The sequence below is a fragment of the Petaurus breviceps genome, unplaced genomic scaffold (assembly GCF_028583685.1).
Source record: "Petaurus breviceps papuanus isolate PSGF00001 unplaced genomic scaffold, PetGlider_PUasm1.0 140, whole genome shotgun sequence".
NCBI classification, from domain to species: domain Eukaryota; kingdom Metazoa; phylum Chordata; class Mammalia; order Diprotodontia; family Petauridae; genus Petaurus; species Petaurus breviceps.
In genome coordinates, this window is record NW_027185698.1 from 17,079,289 (window position 1) to 17,097,332 (window position 18,044).

At 42.0% G+C, this 18,044-nt stretch overlaps 1 protein-coding gene across 2 annotated transcripts in view; it reads left to right on the forward strand.

Annotated features, from left to right (window-relative positions):
* Positions 1-9,122, forward strand: part of LGI2 (leucine rich repeat LGI family member 2) — a 43,027-nt gene extending 33,905 nt beyond the window's left edge. For both annotated transcript variants that reach the window (XM_069069037.1, XM_069069045.1), the window contains exon 8: positions 5,551-9,122. In XM_069069037.1, the coding sequence (XP_068925138.1) occupies positions 5,551-6,368 (818 nt within the window). In that variant the 3' untranslated portion in view covers positions 6,369-9,122. The remainder of the gene's footprint in view (positions 1-5,550) is intronic.
* Positions 9,123-18,044: the final 8,922 nt, after the last annotated feature.

The window sequence follows — 18,044 nt, forward strand, 5'->3', positions numbered from 1 at the left end:
CTTCTCAATAACCTTATAAAGAATGTAGTACAAATAGTATTAGCTCCATTTAAGAGATAAAGAAACAGGTCCAGAGAGGTAAACTGACTTGGGTACTATAACACAGTTTATAAGGGGCATACCTGGGATTAAAACTCTGATCCTCTGTCTCCAAGGCCAGCTCTATTAGATAATTTGGACATTCCTTTGGGCTTCAGTGACAATATGCCAGGATCTTATTTGTAAGATAGGAATAAGCTTATCACAACATTCAGGCCCCTGGAGCCAGATTTGCTAATTTATCTCTTCCAGTTTTCCCAATGGGATCTTGATGTCCTTTACAACAGGACATCCTGTTTCTCTTAAAATCGAGCAGTCTCCTTGGTCTTTTTTTCTTGTTTCTTATTAGTGGGATGGTGTATAAGCACCATATTTTGTGAGCTTTCTTGATGATTAGTAAGAAAATTGTTACTAACATTAATGCTATGAAGAGGCAAAGAAGCCTAGGCTATTTTCCTATGAGAATAATTTCATAAAAAACCATAGACTCTTAGAGCTGAATGTCTGCTTAATTCAACAAACATTTAAGTGCCTACTGTGGACAAAGCACTGCGCTAGTTCCAAGGAGAGATGTTCCCTGCTCTCATAAAGTTTACAGTCTTATGGGGGATATGACAAACCACAGATAACTGTAATTTGAAAGAATACATTCTAAGTGCATTAAAGACAGAGTGCTATCTTGATGGTCAAGGACCAACAGTAGGAAAGAGAAGAGGAAGAAAATGAGCATTCATATTGTACCTGCTCTATGTGCTAGGCAATGGACAAACATCTCATTTTATCCTCATCACAACCCTGCAAGGTAGATAACTAGAGGGAAACAGGATGACTTCAGGGGGATTTGGCATTTCAGTTGGGTTTTAAAGGATGAGGAGTAATAATAACAGCTAGAATTTATATAGTGCTTTAAGGTTTGTAAAACAATTTACAAACACCTCATTTTATCCTCACAACAACCCTGGAAGGAAAGTGCCATTTTAATCCTATTTTACAAATGAGAAAACCAAGGCAGGCAAAGGTTAGGTAATTTGCCCTGGGTTGTCCAGCTGGAAGGGTCTGAGGTTAGATTGGAACTCAGGTCTTCCTCACTCTAGGTCTACTGTTCTATCCATTGCCTCTAGCTGGTAGGGATTATATAAGCAAAAGAAGGCTATTTGAACTGTAGAGAATTGTGTGAGTGAAGATATGAAGATGATAAAAGCGCAGGGCATGTTCAGGGGACAGGGGATGGTTTGGCTGGAGCATAGAATAAGCTAAGGGAATTAAGTAGCATGAGATAAAATTGGAAAGTTAGGATGAGACCAGAGTATGAATATCTTTGAATGGCAGGCAGGGAAATTTTGTCTTTACCTGATAGATGGTAAGAAACTGCCAAACTTTTTTTTTTTAACCAGAGGAGTGATATGAAGAGAACTATGTATTAAAACATGGTTCTGTCAATAGTAGGAAGGACTGATTGAAAAGAGAGACAAAGAGTAGAGTCAGGAAAACCTTTTAGCTTTCTGCAGTTCATAATTTCTTTTTCTGTTTTTACTCTTCCTGGTTTAGGTATCAATATCATATTTGTTTTAAAAAAGGATTTTGGTAGGTCAGGGGAGGGGTAATACTACTGTAGCAGGGGGTGACAATGGGAATACAGAGGGGATGAGTTGGAGGGCTTTTATGGAGGAAGGCTCTCCAGGGCTTGATAATTTATCGGATGACCAGTCTAGCCAATGGAGCAGTGAGGGAGACAGAAGACTCAAAGATAACAAAATGTTGGACTGAATGGTGGTTATGAAGGCAAAAAAAAGTGAAGTCAGAGGAGGAGAAGGTGTACAGGGAAACAGAATAAACTTGTTTTGGAGTATGGTGAGTTAGAGGTGTTGGTGTGACATCCAAGTGGAGATGTCATATTGGTGCTTAGAGATGCACAGGTTTGGAACCGAAAGAGACACAAATAGTCTAGTTCCATGTTCATCTTACAGATTTCTTTTAGGGTAAATAGCAGGACCTTAGAGTTACAATTAGAAACCCTTCTTGCTAGCGTTTCAGGATAGGAGACTCCTAGGAATTTCTCAGGAATGAAGTGGCTTTGTAGCAGATGCAGGGACATCAGGGCTCCCAGAGAACGTCATTTCACCCCCTCAGGAAGAAGGTCTGCTAATTAGCCTAATCTCACAATATTGAGAGGTCTGCAAGAGGCACATCCTGATGCTCCAAAGATGCCATTTCAAATAAGGCTCCTATGTTTCTTGTCAGGCCATCTGCTCTCTTAGTGCTGAACTAACATTCCTGGAAACAGTGGCTCCATTCTGGAAATGCAAATTCAGCACACTCCAGGGCAGGTGGATCTAATGAGAGAAGCTGGCTGTCCTAACAACTTAAACTAATAAATTTTAAAAGTGCAAAAAGCAAAAAAGGAAGAGGTGGTAGGGACAAGTGACCAGAGTTTGTCACTTCCCACTTTTCAGTTCTGTTAAACATGTAGGGATAGGAGGACTTTGCATTAATTACATTGGTTGTTACCCATCCCTTCTTTACCACCTCTGGTGAAGGAAAATCTGTACAGTTTGTACCACTGCAGATGTTCCCTATTTGAGGAAGCAGAAATCAGTTCCCCACCTATTTTGTCTAGTGTCTCCTTCATAAGTTTTCCTTCTATTATTTGTTCCATAGGGATATGGGATAGGACCATAAGGTGGATAGTGCTTACTTCCACTTATTTTTCATGATTATACTTATCCTTATGTGATGTTCTCTTGACTTTTCAAAGAAAGTACTCTGGAAGTCACATAACTCTGACAGGAAGCAAAGAGGATCTGAGCATGGATAAGAGGACCCTGTCCAGGGTCCTGCCTGCCTTCACTAGTGCAAAGGAGGAAAATCAGAACTTTTTCTACGATTTTTTCTGCATCTCTTCAAATGTTTTATAAATGTTGCTGTACCCAAGGATTACCTGGGTTATAGGGGCAGCATGATGGATGGTGAAGAGTATGGCCCTCCATCTTTGGAGAGAAACTGCAGTTGATATAAAACACAAAACAGCTCTAGTGATCACAATGAGAAATGAATAAAAAGGAGCAACTGATGACGTGCTGAAAACAAAGGAGGTGAAAGCCGGCCAGTCTCTCCTCCCTGAGGATTGCTGGTCCTGATTATCACCTCAGTGACTATGGGCTGATCCCTGGCTATGTCAGGGAGTCCTTGCCCCCTCCCCCTCAACTTGATGTGCTGACAACAGGAGCTCCAGCAGAACTTCTGTGACTCTGACGAGCTTCTCAGTTCTCAGGAATCAAATGAAGCAGGGCAAATTTGCATCTTTCCCAGACCTTATTTACCTATAAGGTCCATGTTATTCCTAGACATTATTCACCTATGGTGCATTCTCTGCCCTCATTACTCTGTCTGCTGGTGTGGTGCCCACATTTTCTGCATATTGAGTTGGTGACAGTTTTGTTCATGTTTTTGAAATTATTTATTTTGAAGAGATGTTCAAGTTCACCTTAGTTATTGACTACCCCCTTCCCCTCCCCGCCCCCCCCCCAGCCTCTGCAGAATAACATCAGCACTTTCCATTGGCAGGAGGGGCTTGAAGAAAGGCAGAGAGGAAATATACTAATGAAGATTATAGGATTTAGTTAACTGAGTTCTCAGTCCAAATCTCTTCAACTACAGCAAAGCTAAGTGGATAAATGGGGTAGCTATCCTAATTAAAAAAAAATTCAGTTCATCTTCCCTATATCTCTACACACTTCTGCCTTCTTTGGTTTCTCATGTTAGCTTACTCTAATTCTTTACCTTCTTTCATTTAAACTTTAAAACAGGGTTCTTAGGTGTGTGTGTGTGTGTGTGTGTGTGTGTGTGTGTGTGTGTGTGTGTGTTGTGGATCCTTTTGGCAACCCTGGTGAAGTCTATGGACCTCTTTTAGCACATAAAATAAAAAGTACAGCATTACAAAGGAAACCAATTATGTTAAAACACATTTTTCAAAATACATATTTTTTAAAAACCAAGTTCCTGGATAAGAACTCCTTCCTTAACGTGAAAGTAGCTGGGATTGCTAATGACTCCACAAAACTAATGTTTTTCTGGGAGAAGCTGGAGAAAGCAGCTCTCCACTTGGCTAAGTGCTGGCTCAGGCTGTCCCTCTGATCAGCTGAGTCTGGCACTTCTCTCTGCTGCCTCTGCACTACCGGGACCTAGGTCAAGCAGGCTGTTGAATTAAGGTGAAGCAAAGCAGAAGAGTAGAAGGAAAGACTCTTAGGGAGTACTCCTAGGAAGTAACAGCACTAAGCCTGGCTTCTGAGGGAAAGCCAAAAGGAGAAGTCAAGGAAGGCTTCCTGCAGCTTCCAAGAACAAAGCTCACTCTTTTCCAAATTGCCTAGGGAATTGAGGAAAACATGCTCATTGAATTTCCTAGATCAAAAGTCAGCAACTTTTCAGAAGACAGCTGTTACTTTGCTTACTGAACACAGGTCTGGAAGGTAGAAGTAACCATGGACTGGAAGTAGGGGCATGATTAGGAGGTGGTAGTGGCCCAGAATAGGTGTCCACCACCAAATTTGCCTTGGAAATCATCTCATATGCCATTCTGCAGTGCTGTAGGTTGTCATTGTTTGCTATAAGTAATTCAGATAATTTGTTCACGTGTGCATTCATTCACTCACAATTACTGGAAAGAGGGCTGGATCTCTTTCCAGACAATAGAGACCTATATTTGAATCCCACCTCTAACACTTCTGAGCTATGCCTGATCACATAAAAAAGTCATGAACTTCTCTTACTACCCTCAACATCCTCATCTGTAAAGTGGGGATAAGAATTCCAGTAATAATTATGTCACAGGATTTAGGGGAGGAACAAATGAGAGGATGTGTCTAAAGTCCTTTGTAAGCTATAATGTTTGCAATGGGTCACAGATACTGTCATCTCTTATCATATGTCAAGTCACTTATGCAATAATCAATGACAGTTCTGAAGGGTCAAGACCAAAGCAGCTTTTTTTTTTATTTTTTTTTTTGTTTTTTTCAGGGGGGGAAGGCTGGGCAATTGGGGTTGTGACCCAAAGCAGTTTTAAATAAAAAGCATTAAGAACAGCTTTTTTTTTTTTTTTAGAGGGGTGGAAGGGAGAGGGATTTTTTTTCATTTACCAGGATAGTATATACAATTTTGCACTTTGATTTTCTTTGACTGGTGAGACTTATACTGAGGACTTACATATCTCTAAAGCCATTGATTCTTTTTCCACCCTTTCTGTATCTTTACAGAAAACAAATCCTGTGCTTTCCTTCCTATCCCATGCCAAATATAGCTGGGGCTTTTTTCACTGCCATGGATTTCTATGAGTTAAGATAAAGGAACAACATGAAAACCATTTGTTTTGTTTTAATTGCTAAGCTTTGCTAATGAGCTTTTTTTCTCTGAGGGACTTCAAAGTACTTAAAAAATAATTTCTCTGGCTATCTTAGGTGATGCAGTTAGACTGTAGCTGCACTAACACCCTTCCTTCCCTTTTGTCTTGGGGAACAGGTCAGTCCATAGTGGGATGTAAGGCAATCCTGATCGAAGACCAGGTTTTTGTGGTGGTGGCACAGCTTTTTGGTGGCTCACACATATACAAGTATGATGAGAGCTGGACCAAGTTTGTCAAATTCCAGGACATTGAAGTTTCCCGGATTTCAAAGCCCAACGACATAGAGCTGTTTCAGATCGACGATGAAAGGTTCTTTGTCATCGCAGATAGCTCTAAAGCTGGTTTGTCAACCGTTTATAAATGGAATAGCAAAGGATTCTACTCTTACCAATCTCTGCATGAATGGTTCAGGGACACAGATGCTGAGTTTGTTGACATAGATGGAAAATCCCATTTAATCCTCTCCAGTCGCTCACAGGTCCCCATCATACTGCAGTGGAATAAAAGTTCTAAGAAGTTTGTCCCACATGGTGACATTCCCAATATGGAGGATGTATTGGCCGTGAAGAGCTTTAGAATGCAGAACAGCCTATACATTTCCCTTACTCGGTTCATTGGGGACTCCAGAGTCATGAAATGGAATAGTAAGCAGTTTGTGGAGATCCAGGCTCTCCCATCCCGGGGGGCCATGACCCTTCAGCCCTTTTCCTTTAAGAATAATCACTACCTAGCACTGGGAAGTGACTACACCTTCTCCCAGATTTACCAGTGGGATAAGGAGAAGCAGACCTTCAGAAAGTTTAAGGAGATCTATGTGCAGGCACCTCGTTCATTCACAGCCGTATCCACAGACAGAAGAGATTTTTTTTTCGCCTCTAGCTTCAAAGGAAAAACACAAATATTTGAACATATAATTGTGGATTTGAGCTTGTGAAGGCATAAGCAGTGAGTTTAATGTCCAGTGAGATTGGCTTTTAAGAGAAAAGCGGAAGAGCAGAGCCATAGCTCTGACTGGGGAAGTTGTTAGAAGTTTCAGAACTTTTAGAACTCACATTTTAATCAGGGATTGCATTTACTTGACTAACTGCATGACATGTCCAATCTCATTTTAAAAGACATTTGAAAGCCTGTAATTACTGAGAAAACCTTGCAGCCTATCAGCATTAACTCTTACCATCAAGAAAGGAAATGTGATTTTTTTTAAATAAAGGAGGAGAAAATTGGATCATATGGGACAGCTCTGATAACTAAATGAAAAATTTGAGAACTATCCATTCCACCTTAGTAATGGTTTCAGTAAGAATGCTTAAAGCAAAAGTCAGCTAAAAACATTTGCTGATGATTAGTATAAAATCTTATAATGTCATCGCTCAGCAAAGCTATTTTGGGTCATCTTGGTTTCATAAAATTGATGTCCAGCCTTCTTTTGTCCTTCTTTGAATAAAATGAAGGATATTGTTTTAATTCACCCTGATGTGACATGCTAAGGATATTAACTCTATAGTATTTGAAATTTTTTTTGTCCACTACTCAAGAAAAAAAATGATAAACATCTTAGAGCCCTGAATGGGTTAGAGGCTTGGCAGGAGCATTAAGGGTCTTTCTTCCTTTCATTAGAGCTTCAAAAGTGGCCTACATAGAGACCATAAGTGTTTAATGGTAGTTTGTATGAGCTAAAGTTGTTGAATTCCTAGTGTCTGCTTACCCAGAACCATCCCTTGAATTTGTTGGGTAACCCAACGGACAGGCCAAAGACTGAATGATGCCCTATACTTGGCCCTCAGAGAGATGAATATGGGGAGGCAGGCACCTCCGTCCACTGCTGTTGATCATTCTATAGATTTTTTTCTAAAAGAGATTTGTCTTAGAGAATCATGTTAAGTCATAGGGGATCCTTCATGAAAGACAGCTTGCTTAGAAAGTCACAGGCAGTCCTTTGGTTTTTGCATGCTTCTCTCTCCCACTACCAGACAATGTACCTATATAATATATGTATGCATACCCACATGTATCCACCACTTATCTATAGTTCTGCTTGGAGTTTGGTGATGCCACTGTTAGCAACACAGTGAGCTGCTGACTCATCCTTTCTGCTTCTCTCCACCCCCACTGGCTCCTGATATAAGGTACTGCAGGTGCCAGGACTGTGAAAGTTCCAGATCCCCTCAATGAGCAAAGTTCTTTCCTGGTTTAGTAACAGCAATGCTTAACAACCACAACCACAACAACAACCAATTTCTGGGGCTAGAGAGTGCTCACAGGCTAGTCCACCTCCAGTTCAGGGAGGGGGGCAGGGAGCACAGGGCCTTTAGGCTTATCACAAGGGACTGCATGTCGAGCCAGATGAGCTGAGTCATAGAGACCAGTTCCATGATTCACAGGACCAAGTTGTCCCCGATCAAAATAAGCCTTTTTTTTTTTTTGACTCATAATGAAGTTTTTCTTTTCTGTCCTCTGGCCCCAATTTTGTGGAGGATTCTCACATTGGATGCCCTGCATGGTTAACAGCATTTAGGACTCTGGTTTTCTTTGAAATATATCAGGCAAGATTTTTTAAGACTGCCTATATAAAGGGAAACCAGCCACCTCTGTTCCAGCAGTGAAGTTAGCACAATATTATTGCACCAGTTTTGTTTTATTTTTTTAAAGTCCATTTGCCAAGTCATGGGTAGGTAGCAACTTAGCTACAAATATGAGTGTTTACTGCCTATAAACAGAGCGATCTGTAGGCAGAAGCCCTTAGGAGGGTGATGCCATGATGTTCTAGCAGCACCCTTGGGTGCACTATGAGACTGCAGGCAAAGAGTTTCTAGCCCAGAAGATGAGTAGATCTAATGAACCAGCCCACATATAACCAGAAGTGTTACCACTTTGACATTTATTTCCAGTCGAGCACTAAATTAATGCACAAGAAGTCCGCTTTGATTTTTTCCCCTAAGCATATTTTAAATTTCTTTTTTTTTTCCTGCTTAAGTTGTATCTTCTGTGCTTTATTTGAACTAATGACACAAGCCCCAGAGGCTTCCACATCTCCTCTGACCCTGGGGGGAGGCGGGGTAGGAGCACCTGGGCCACCCTATAGCTGTCTCACTAGCTGTGAAGATGGCTAGTGGACACTTCTTGCTTCTGGACACCACTCTGTCCAGCTCGTGTTACAAACTGGACAAGTAGTGTAGGGGAAATTAAAAAAAACAAATCAAAAAATGACTCCCTGCCCCAGCCCAGCTCACACCAGTATTCTGTCCTCCAGCTGCTAGTGATGCGCACACCTGAAGAGGCATGATCTTACTGTGCTGCCTCAACTGACTGGTGTTCCAGTTCCTTTTCTGACAGCAGAAAATAGGGGTTTAAATTTTACACACAATAGGGATCACCAGGAAGCACTGGTTTTCTTGAGAACAGATGGGCATTAGTGAGTAAGGGAAAATAATTCTAAGTCACCTAGGTGGGACAGTGGATAGAGTGCTGACTTGGAATCAAGGAGGATGAGTTCAAAATCCTGCCCAAGATACGTGTGTGACCTAGCTGCGTGACCCTGGGCAAGTCACTTAACCTGTCATCAGTTGCATTAACCTTTCTCAGCCTCAGTTTCCTCATCTGTAAGATGGGGATAATAAGAACACCTACCTCACAGGGTTGTTGTGAGGACCACATGAGCTAATATGTAAAGTGCTTTGCAAACCTGAAAGTGTTCTTTCTATAGATGTTGGTGACTGTCATCATTGTCATTTTAAAAGTATGTGATCGAAGATATGAAAAGCAAACTGTCCTTTAGCTCCAATTAATTTAGGGTTTGGTGGGAGGGGGGAGAAGGATTTTTTTCTGTTTATGTTTTTAAAAGATAACAAAATACCACGGACACCTGATATGTCAAGTCCATTGGGGGAATAATTTGTCTAGTTACTATCTTTAAAGACCCAGGAAAAGTTTTAGCAGCAACTGGTTAAGGCCTTATACTGTGGAAGACTCTTACTACAGGAAACTCTTTCTTCATAAGCAACTTCTAGACCGCCAATAGGTCAGGGAGATATTTGAGCCCAGCCCCTGTTGGAGGGCAACATTATTGGTAGCTGTTCCTGTCTCCAGGCCAAGACCTCTGATCTCTCTCTTTGCTCACAGGCAATCCCTCAATTTTCTCTTGGTCCTGGCTTCTTATTCTGAGACCCTCTGTGCATCTAGGTGGACTAGCCCACCTACCTTAAGGCCCAGAGGGCCTTTGAAACCTGGAAGGGTAGAGGATGGATGTCAGGGACAAACCATTCCCTTGAGTTAGTCATTGTTTTCTGGGGCTGAAAATAATAATAATAATGTCTTTCCAACACCTCCTACTCTGTCATAGTGCTTTTACCTGGTTTATCTCTTTTGACATTCATCACAGTTCCCTCCCCCTCCCCCCCATTTAGATGGAAGCAGGTATTGTCTCATTTTCACAGGTGAAGAAACAGAAAGAACGGGGAAGACTTAGAATCATAAATTCACAGGATCACAGATTTAGAGCTAGAAAGGGCCTTAGAAAGTCCACCCAACTTATTTTACAGATGAGGAAACTGAGGTACAGAGAAATTAAGTGACTTTCCCAGGGTCACACTGCTACTAAGTGTCTGAGGTGGGATTTGAACTTTGACTCCCAAGTCCAGAATGTAAAGGGACCTTTGTGACCTTGGGCAAATCACTTCCCCACTCAAGGTCTTGATTTTTCTCGTTTACCAAATGAGGGGATTGGACTAGATGGTTTTCCCATCTCTCCTTTGCCTTTGGAGATTACCTAGTCCATCCCTTCATTTTTAAGATGAGAAAACAAAGAAACAGAAAAATGAGAAACTTGAACTAGTCCCCTGGGTTCTTGCCAGTGCTTAGTCATGCCAAACTGGTCTTTTGTGTTTATTTTTTCCTATCCTGGAGGCAGCAATGTCCCTGGAAGTGACACCAACAACAAAGCCCCCAAGTTATGAAGGGAAATCTTGCCAATCGGTGAGCAGTGTCAAAGTCTTCGGGAAGTTCCTTCTACTTTGGAAAGAGTGTTCCTGCCTCACCCAATACATTCTCCTTCTTGAAAGAGGAGGAAAAGAAAGTACTGAGTGCCAAGGCTGGGGGGGGGGCACTCAATGGAAGTCAGATGGGAAGGGCTTTCTGGAAAAAATGGAAAACAACTCAGGAGAACTACTGAGGATGCTAGAGAATGACTCCGCCGCGGTGTTCTCCTGCAGAGTGAGAGACTGTTTATTTTTAGGAAAAAAATCAGCGTGGGATGCTAGAGCTTTGGCTGCTAGGAGCAGTCACGATGGAAATTTCTTCCACTGTGGGTATCACGAAAGAGAAATGAAGGTCTGTAGGAGGGGAATTTATTTACATACCCTCTAAAGAAAATCATGTTAGCAAGGGAAATTGACTCTTCTGTTGAGAGATTAGCACCCTGCCCCCCCCCCCCACACCCCACACACACACTGGCAGCTTCTAGGGATGATTCCTCCATTAAAAGATGGCTGACTGGAGATTTCAGGCGAACAGTACAAAGAAAAGATGGAGGTGTTGATGGAAGGAGCCTGATAGTGCAGAGTGTGGGAGGACATTAAGGAGAATGGGGGCCAGCAGGAGCTCTGGGAGGTTGGGGGAGGTGGGAGGCAGGAGAAAAGAGGGAGAACACCCAGCATTAGAGAATGAAAGGTTTTCCTTTGCCTGAGACTGTCAGAATTGCCTAGGAGAGAGCTGGGCAAGAAGGCAGCATCCTGGTTACTAATGTGGAGAAGCAGCCTAAGTGAGAACAAGAAGATACAGTGTTAAAAGGGGGATTCCATTGTAAAGTCCCTAATCCAGATGAAAGTTTAGCTTTTTCCTTTTGTCCACAAGAATAACCCCATTCTGTTTCTATGGCTTGTTACAGCATAACCTAACTCTTTTTCTAGTAGTAAACTATGCATCCCCTATCAATGTCCTTTGACTATCAGGAATGTATCAGGACTGTGATAAAATAGGCCAATATGCCATTTGGTACAATTTTTATGTATTTTATGTCTTTTAAATGCATAACTTAGGTACAATAACAGTAGTTTATATCTGAAAGTACATTTTACAGTATGCAGGCTACAATGAATGCATTTTTAAGGTTGTATAAATTTAGCTCTTTTTGGTAAATAGATTCAATGAATTATCTGCCTCTTAAATCCGTGTACCCTTAAAAATATGAATAAAAGTAGCACATGATTAACCTGGCTTTTGCTTACTGGTCTAATTGAATACAGAGCTGAAGACACATCCTAAAATGATGTGACAAATAAGGAAAGCCTTTCCACTGAAATCCACTCCATTCTGCAAGGGCTGACTGGACTAGAGGAGGGATATTAGAGGTCATTGAATGTAGCCTCCTCATTCCACAAAGGAGGAAATTGAGGCTTAGAGAGGGTAAGTGATTTGTCCAAAGTTAAACAGCTAATGACAAAACTGGTCCAGGAGCTCATTAGCCTTTGAAGCTTAGTCATTCTTTTATTAGGAGGTGAGTATCTTCAGGGTTATCTTAAGAAAAGCAGCATGGTATAGCACAGGAGTGTCAAACAACTGGAAATGTGATCACTAACTAAACCATACCAACTCAGATGCCTGGGCTACATTGGAAAACTACATATCAATAGTATCTCTGTTCTGTTGCATGTGTTATTCTATGTTTTTTTTTTCAGTTTGTTAAATATTTCCCAATTACATTTTAATCTGGTTCCCTTCCTCTCCTCTCGATGCTCCTTAGTGACTTTGAGGGTCAGTATCCTTCCAGTACCTGGAAAAAGATACTTCATTTCAGTCAGTTCATTGAAGAGTTTTCAAGTTAAAGCAGTGCCTGAGCTCAGTCTGTAGAAGGCACCTTTCTCAAGTCCGGGAGCAAGAGGAGCCCAGACTTGGCAGATGGCCACAGGAACTGGTCAATTTGGATAGTTTGATTCTTCCTGCACTCTTATCTCTCAATAGAATGCAGGGGCTGGATGTGGAAGACTCTCATTAAGAAGTGGCTCAGACTCAAGCTTTCATATTTTTTGGTTAATTTTGCTGAAGGAAAATCTGGGAAATAAATGGCGATTATTTATCCATCATCTATTCAACAAACTTGCACTTAAGATTTACTGTGTGCTTTCCTCCCAACAACCGTGTAAAATTGGTGGTGCAAATTATAATCACCATTTTACAGATGAGGAAACTGGCTTAAAGGTTGTTAACTTTTCCAGAGTTTCTTCTAGAAAGGCATTCTGTACCAAGTAGTTGCTATCAGGCTTAAGTTAGCTATTCCCCCCATCCCCAGAATTAATGAAAAAGGATTTATGAAGCCCTTACTGTATACCACCAAGAGACTCATGGCCTGGTGGATACAGAACTGGCCTCCAAGGTGAGAGTACCAGAATTTAAGGCCCATCTCTGATACAAAAGAGCTGTGTGACCCTGCTTGGGCAAATCGCTTAACCTCTTACTGCTAGAGCCCAGTGGGGTCAAATTCAAATAGAAAGTGTGTGTGTGTGTGTGTGTGTGTATATTTATATATGTATATATTATATAGATATAAATATATATATATACACACATACACACATATATAGATAGATATAGATGTATAGATACATAGATACACACATATTGACTTAGAAAACCACAAAATAACGTGATCTGAGTCGTGTTTTTCTTTATTTTGTTCAAGATTTCCCAATTATATTTTAACCTTGTTCCCTCCCTACAGGAGTTTTATAGCCCTGAGTTTGACACCTCTGTTCCAGGCATTTCTTTAATTCTAGAAGAGAAGCTACTGACTCTTTTCTGGTGCAAAATGGGAACACTCACCTTGAAAATGAAATCAGAGGCCTACTATCTCATATACTATGTGCCAGGCACTCTGCTAAGTTTGGGGGGGGGAGGATAAAATACCAGCAAACAAGACAGTTCTGGTCCACAAAGGGTCTTCCTCTTAGGGAAGACAATACATGTAGAGGCATGGTGGCCAAGGAGAGCAGTGGGACAGGGGCGTCAGAATGGTGATTGCAGTAATAGGCAATTGATTGAGATGTGCTGGCTAGGAATGGCAGGGAGTTTTTTTGGGGGGTGGGGCAGAGCAGAGAAGAACAAGTCCTCGCTGGAATTGTATGGAGCCTTCGAACAAGCAAGTTAAGGTGAAATGCTCACCAATCAGAGCCCAGGATTGCAAGGGTGGAACCTTCAGTTCCAGATGGATGGAGGCTGGAGAACACAAAGGAAATGTTTAAAATGCTAGAACAAACAAACAAACCAGCACTCTTAAGTATTTGTTAATATATACTTCAAACATGGAAGATGTGACTCACAATTCTACCTTGGCAAGGCTTGGGCCTTCTGAATTCTTTCAGCTGTAGGAGAATCACATCAAAGATCACATCCCCATTCTCCAGGAAGCCACGTGGAAGCAGGAACTGTCTCCATTGGGCAACTCGCACTCAAATGCTTGTTGTATTGGCTCGGAAGAGCCTAGCACAAAGTGCTAGGAGATCAAATGAAGAAGCTAGGCATTGTGGGAGATAAACACAGGGCTTGGACACCTTAAGGACCTTAAGTTTGTTTGGGGAAATAGGCAGGAACATGTCAAAAATTAAATAATAGGGTAATTTTAAAAGAATAATTCAACCTAACAATAGAAAAGATTTCACAAAGTTGTGAATAATGAATTGTTAAATGAAAGGTGCAGAAAGTGAGTCAAAAACAGAGTAATTACATCAAGTAGGGAAATGTAACTTGAACCAGTAAAAGATAGGTAGGTATACAGGAACCAACCTTCCTTCCTTCCTTCCTTCCTTCCTTCCTTCCTTCCTTCCTTCCTTCCTTCCTTCCTTCCTTCCTTCCTTCCTTCTCCCTCTCTCCCTCCTTTCCTCCTTCCTATTTGGAGTACCAGGAATCAATGATTTAGCACAAGATTTGGATTTAGAGATCCTGTCGTGCGTTTGAATCACAAATCTGTTACTAAGTACAAGTGCGGTCTTGGGAATCATAGGATCATAGATTTAGAGTGTAAAACAACCTTCATTTTACAAATGAGAAAACAGGCTGAAAGAGGCCAAGTGACTTGTCCAGGGTCACACAGCTGGTGAATGTCAGGGTCAGGATTTAAATCCAGAGCTTCTTGATTTTTCAGTCCACCTCCCCACCCCCCAATCTACATGATTTCCAAGATCCCTTCCAATTCTGCAATCCTTTGGGCTCTACCCTAACCTGAGGCTTCTCAGGGAATGGGGGCATGGGGGTGGGGAGCAGTGCATAGTCAGAACAGGGTCACACCTGGGAGACTGAACCAAAGCAAGGTGAGGGACAATTTGCCACAGTGACTAGAGCCTTCACGAATATTCTGAATATTCAATACCCTCACCAACTTGCAGACTTAACAAATAGAACCAGCAAGTGGTCCCAGCACCTTTGACAAATCAGGGGAAAGAAGGATTATGGGTTGTGGGATAAGGATAGGGATGAAGTAAATAATAAATTTAAAAAAACCCAAAGTCACCAGATATTGATCCAATCTGTTCCTATTGCTAAGCACGGCTTCTCTAACTGGCCACAGGAGCCAGCTGGAGCTGGGGAGCAGTGGAAACAGGCACATTAGCAATATGGCTCAGAGGGGACAATGCTAAGTGAATGGAGTATTCATCAGGTGGCCTGAGCCAACCCTTCTTCCCTGCAGCAGCTTTGTGAAGGGCTCTCAGCTCAATCCTCTTCATAAATAATAATAGCTGACAGTCAGATAGCATTTTAAGGTTTGCAAAGTACTTTATATACATTATTTCATTTGAATCTTGCAACAAGACAGTGAGAGAAGCACTTCTCCTTGGGGCATCATAATCTCTCTGGCTCAGATAAGGAAACTAGAGAGGCTAAGTTAATTGCCCAGGGTTACACAGCAAGTAAATGTCTGAAAGGAGATTGGAACACAAGAGTTCCTGATGCCAACTCTGCTGTCCCCATACACTTGCCTTCTCAGAGGAATTCCAGGAACATGGATTTAGAGCTAGAAAACCTTAGCGATCAGCTAGCCCCACTCCCTCATTTTATAGTTAAGGGAGCAGGGAAGTTAAATGAGTAGGATAGTTAGGATGCAAACCCAAGGCTTTTGCTTTCAAATCCAAGACTCTTCTTGAAAACTCTTGTAATCATAGCCAGACTCCCAATGTTACAGATAACATGATTGCTTTAGCTCACTGGCTTAGAGAATCATAAAATTTTGAAAACAGAAGGGATTTTTGAGATGACTGCCAAGTCTTCTCATCTTACACTTGAGGAAACCAAGGCATGGAAAAAGGAGGTGACTTTCCAAGAGTCACAGAGTGACAGAGCTGAGACTGGAGTCCAAGTCCTAAGGACCCCATAGGTGCCAATAGTCAGAGTGGATGGAGGCTGCCGTGGGGATGTTCTCAAGCACAGGACCGAAACAATCCTGGGATGAGGTCTAGCAATCTGAGAAGACAGCTTGGCTCATTAACACCAGCAGTGTCCAAATGGCTCTAAGGTACTTGCTGTCAGGATCCATTGGCAGGATTCTATCCAATGTGGGTCACTGCAGTACCAAATAGGATCAAGGCTGGGGTGAGAGAGAACATGATCGCACCAGGCATTGGCAGCAAGGGGTGAGGAACAGCACAGAGATGAGAGAACAGTCTGCCTGCTGTTGCCACAGGGAGCCCAGAAGCCACAGGACATCTCTGTGTCACTGAGGCCTGGCCGGAGTTAGCAGGATCTCTTGCTGGCCTTGAAAATCCTGTTTGCCTACACAGTTTGGATGATAAAGGATTGTGAGGACAAAAACTAATAAGCATCCACATTTACGTAGTGCTTTAAAGTTCATGGAACCCATATACACTCTGAAGATCATTATCCCAACTCCCACTCTCATAGATGAGACTCAGGTCCCAGAACAAGGCTGCATCTGGCCCTTGGGGTTCCAGGGATACCCCCTGAGGAGTGCAAGGATATCCTAACACCATTGGCTTCAGTCCCCACTAGGATGCTTCTCCCCAAGATTGTCAGCCAACCTGCTTGAAGTAGTTTATATAAACAGATATTTGCTAAGCTTGTACAGTAAGAAGTGAGTATAAAACATCTTCTCAAAAGTCTGATACAACACCCAGAAATAACTGGCCGTGTAACCTTGAGCAAGTTACTTAACCCCAATTGCTTAAAAAAAAAAAAAAAGTCTGATACAGATTCCAATAAATATATGCAGAGTCCAGGGGAAAGTGGCATCAGGCTTAGAGAACACATATGACAAGGGCTAACTCATAAACTCGGTTGCTAAATGCCCTTTTCCTCCATTCTGGGGGTGCTCAAAACGCTCCCCTTAGTCATAGTGTAGTTTCTTTGTTGGCTCCTTATGAATCTATACGCAGCCTTCCCTTGGCTCGCAATGTAGACAGTGTGCCTTGCTGGTCTGGGAGTGCTTCTAGGATGGGATGCTGATGGGAAGATGGAATGTCCAACATCCTCCAGACTCTTTGAAGCTCACCAGATCCTCCTCCAGTCAAAGGGGTGGCAGGGAAGGAGACCTAGACTAAGACTGGAGCAGTAATTCCTCATTCATCTTCTAGGTGACTCTTCCTTAAGAGTTTTATTGTTCCAATCTCTTGAATAACTCCAGTCCTAAACTAGCTTGCTTCTTTATAAATGATCATGCAGTGGACAAAATTTCCTTGATCTAGATCCTTCCAGGGTAAATTCACTCCAATTTGATATTTCTTACTTAGTCTAAAGCCTAGGATTGATAGTGTTGGTTGGGTATTTTTTTTTTGGAGGGCAATTGGGGTTAAGTGACTTGCCCAAAGTCACACGGATAGTAAGTGTGTCAAGTGTCTGAGGTCAAATTTGAATTCAGGTCCTCCTGACTCCAGGGCCGGTGCTTTATTCACTGCGCCACCTAGCTACCCCTTGATTGGGTATTTTATCACTTACTTTGAATGGGGTGGAATGATATTGGGGTGGAATGATATGATTGGGTGAGTCCATCAACTCCACCCTTACATTTTTAAAACACTATTTAATTTTATCCCCAAATCAACTTTAAGCAAGTGTCCTGACTCTTGGTGCAATAACCTTTCTGTTATACCACAGTATAAGCACTTGTGGAACACCTGCTTTTTGCTAGGGATACACTGGGGATACAAATATAAAAGCAGAATAGCTCTTGCCCTCAAAAAGTTTATACTTTAGTCTACTGTGGAAGAGGGCTACAGAAGTTTCACAGATAAGGAAGTACAAAAAAATGCAAAATAAATGTTAAATGATTGGGAGGAGTTGGGGTGAGGGGTTAGAGGTATCAAGAAAGGAGAAGCAGGAAAGACTGTTTGAAGGAGATGGTCCTTGCAATGAACCTTGATGGGAGATAAGAGATACAAGAGATGGAGGTGAGGAAGGAAGACATTCTGAGCATGGAGGACAATCTGTATGAAGGAGGCAGATCATGAAGGACTTTAAATGCTGGGCACAGGAAACTGTATTTTATCCTAGAGGTAACTGTGCCATCTCCCATCAGGGTTCATTGAACGGACCCTCTCATTCAGACAGTCCTTCCTGCTCCGCCTTTCTTGATACCTCCAAACCGTCACCGCGTCTCTTGATAGAAGAGGCTGTG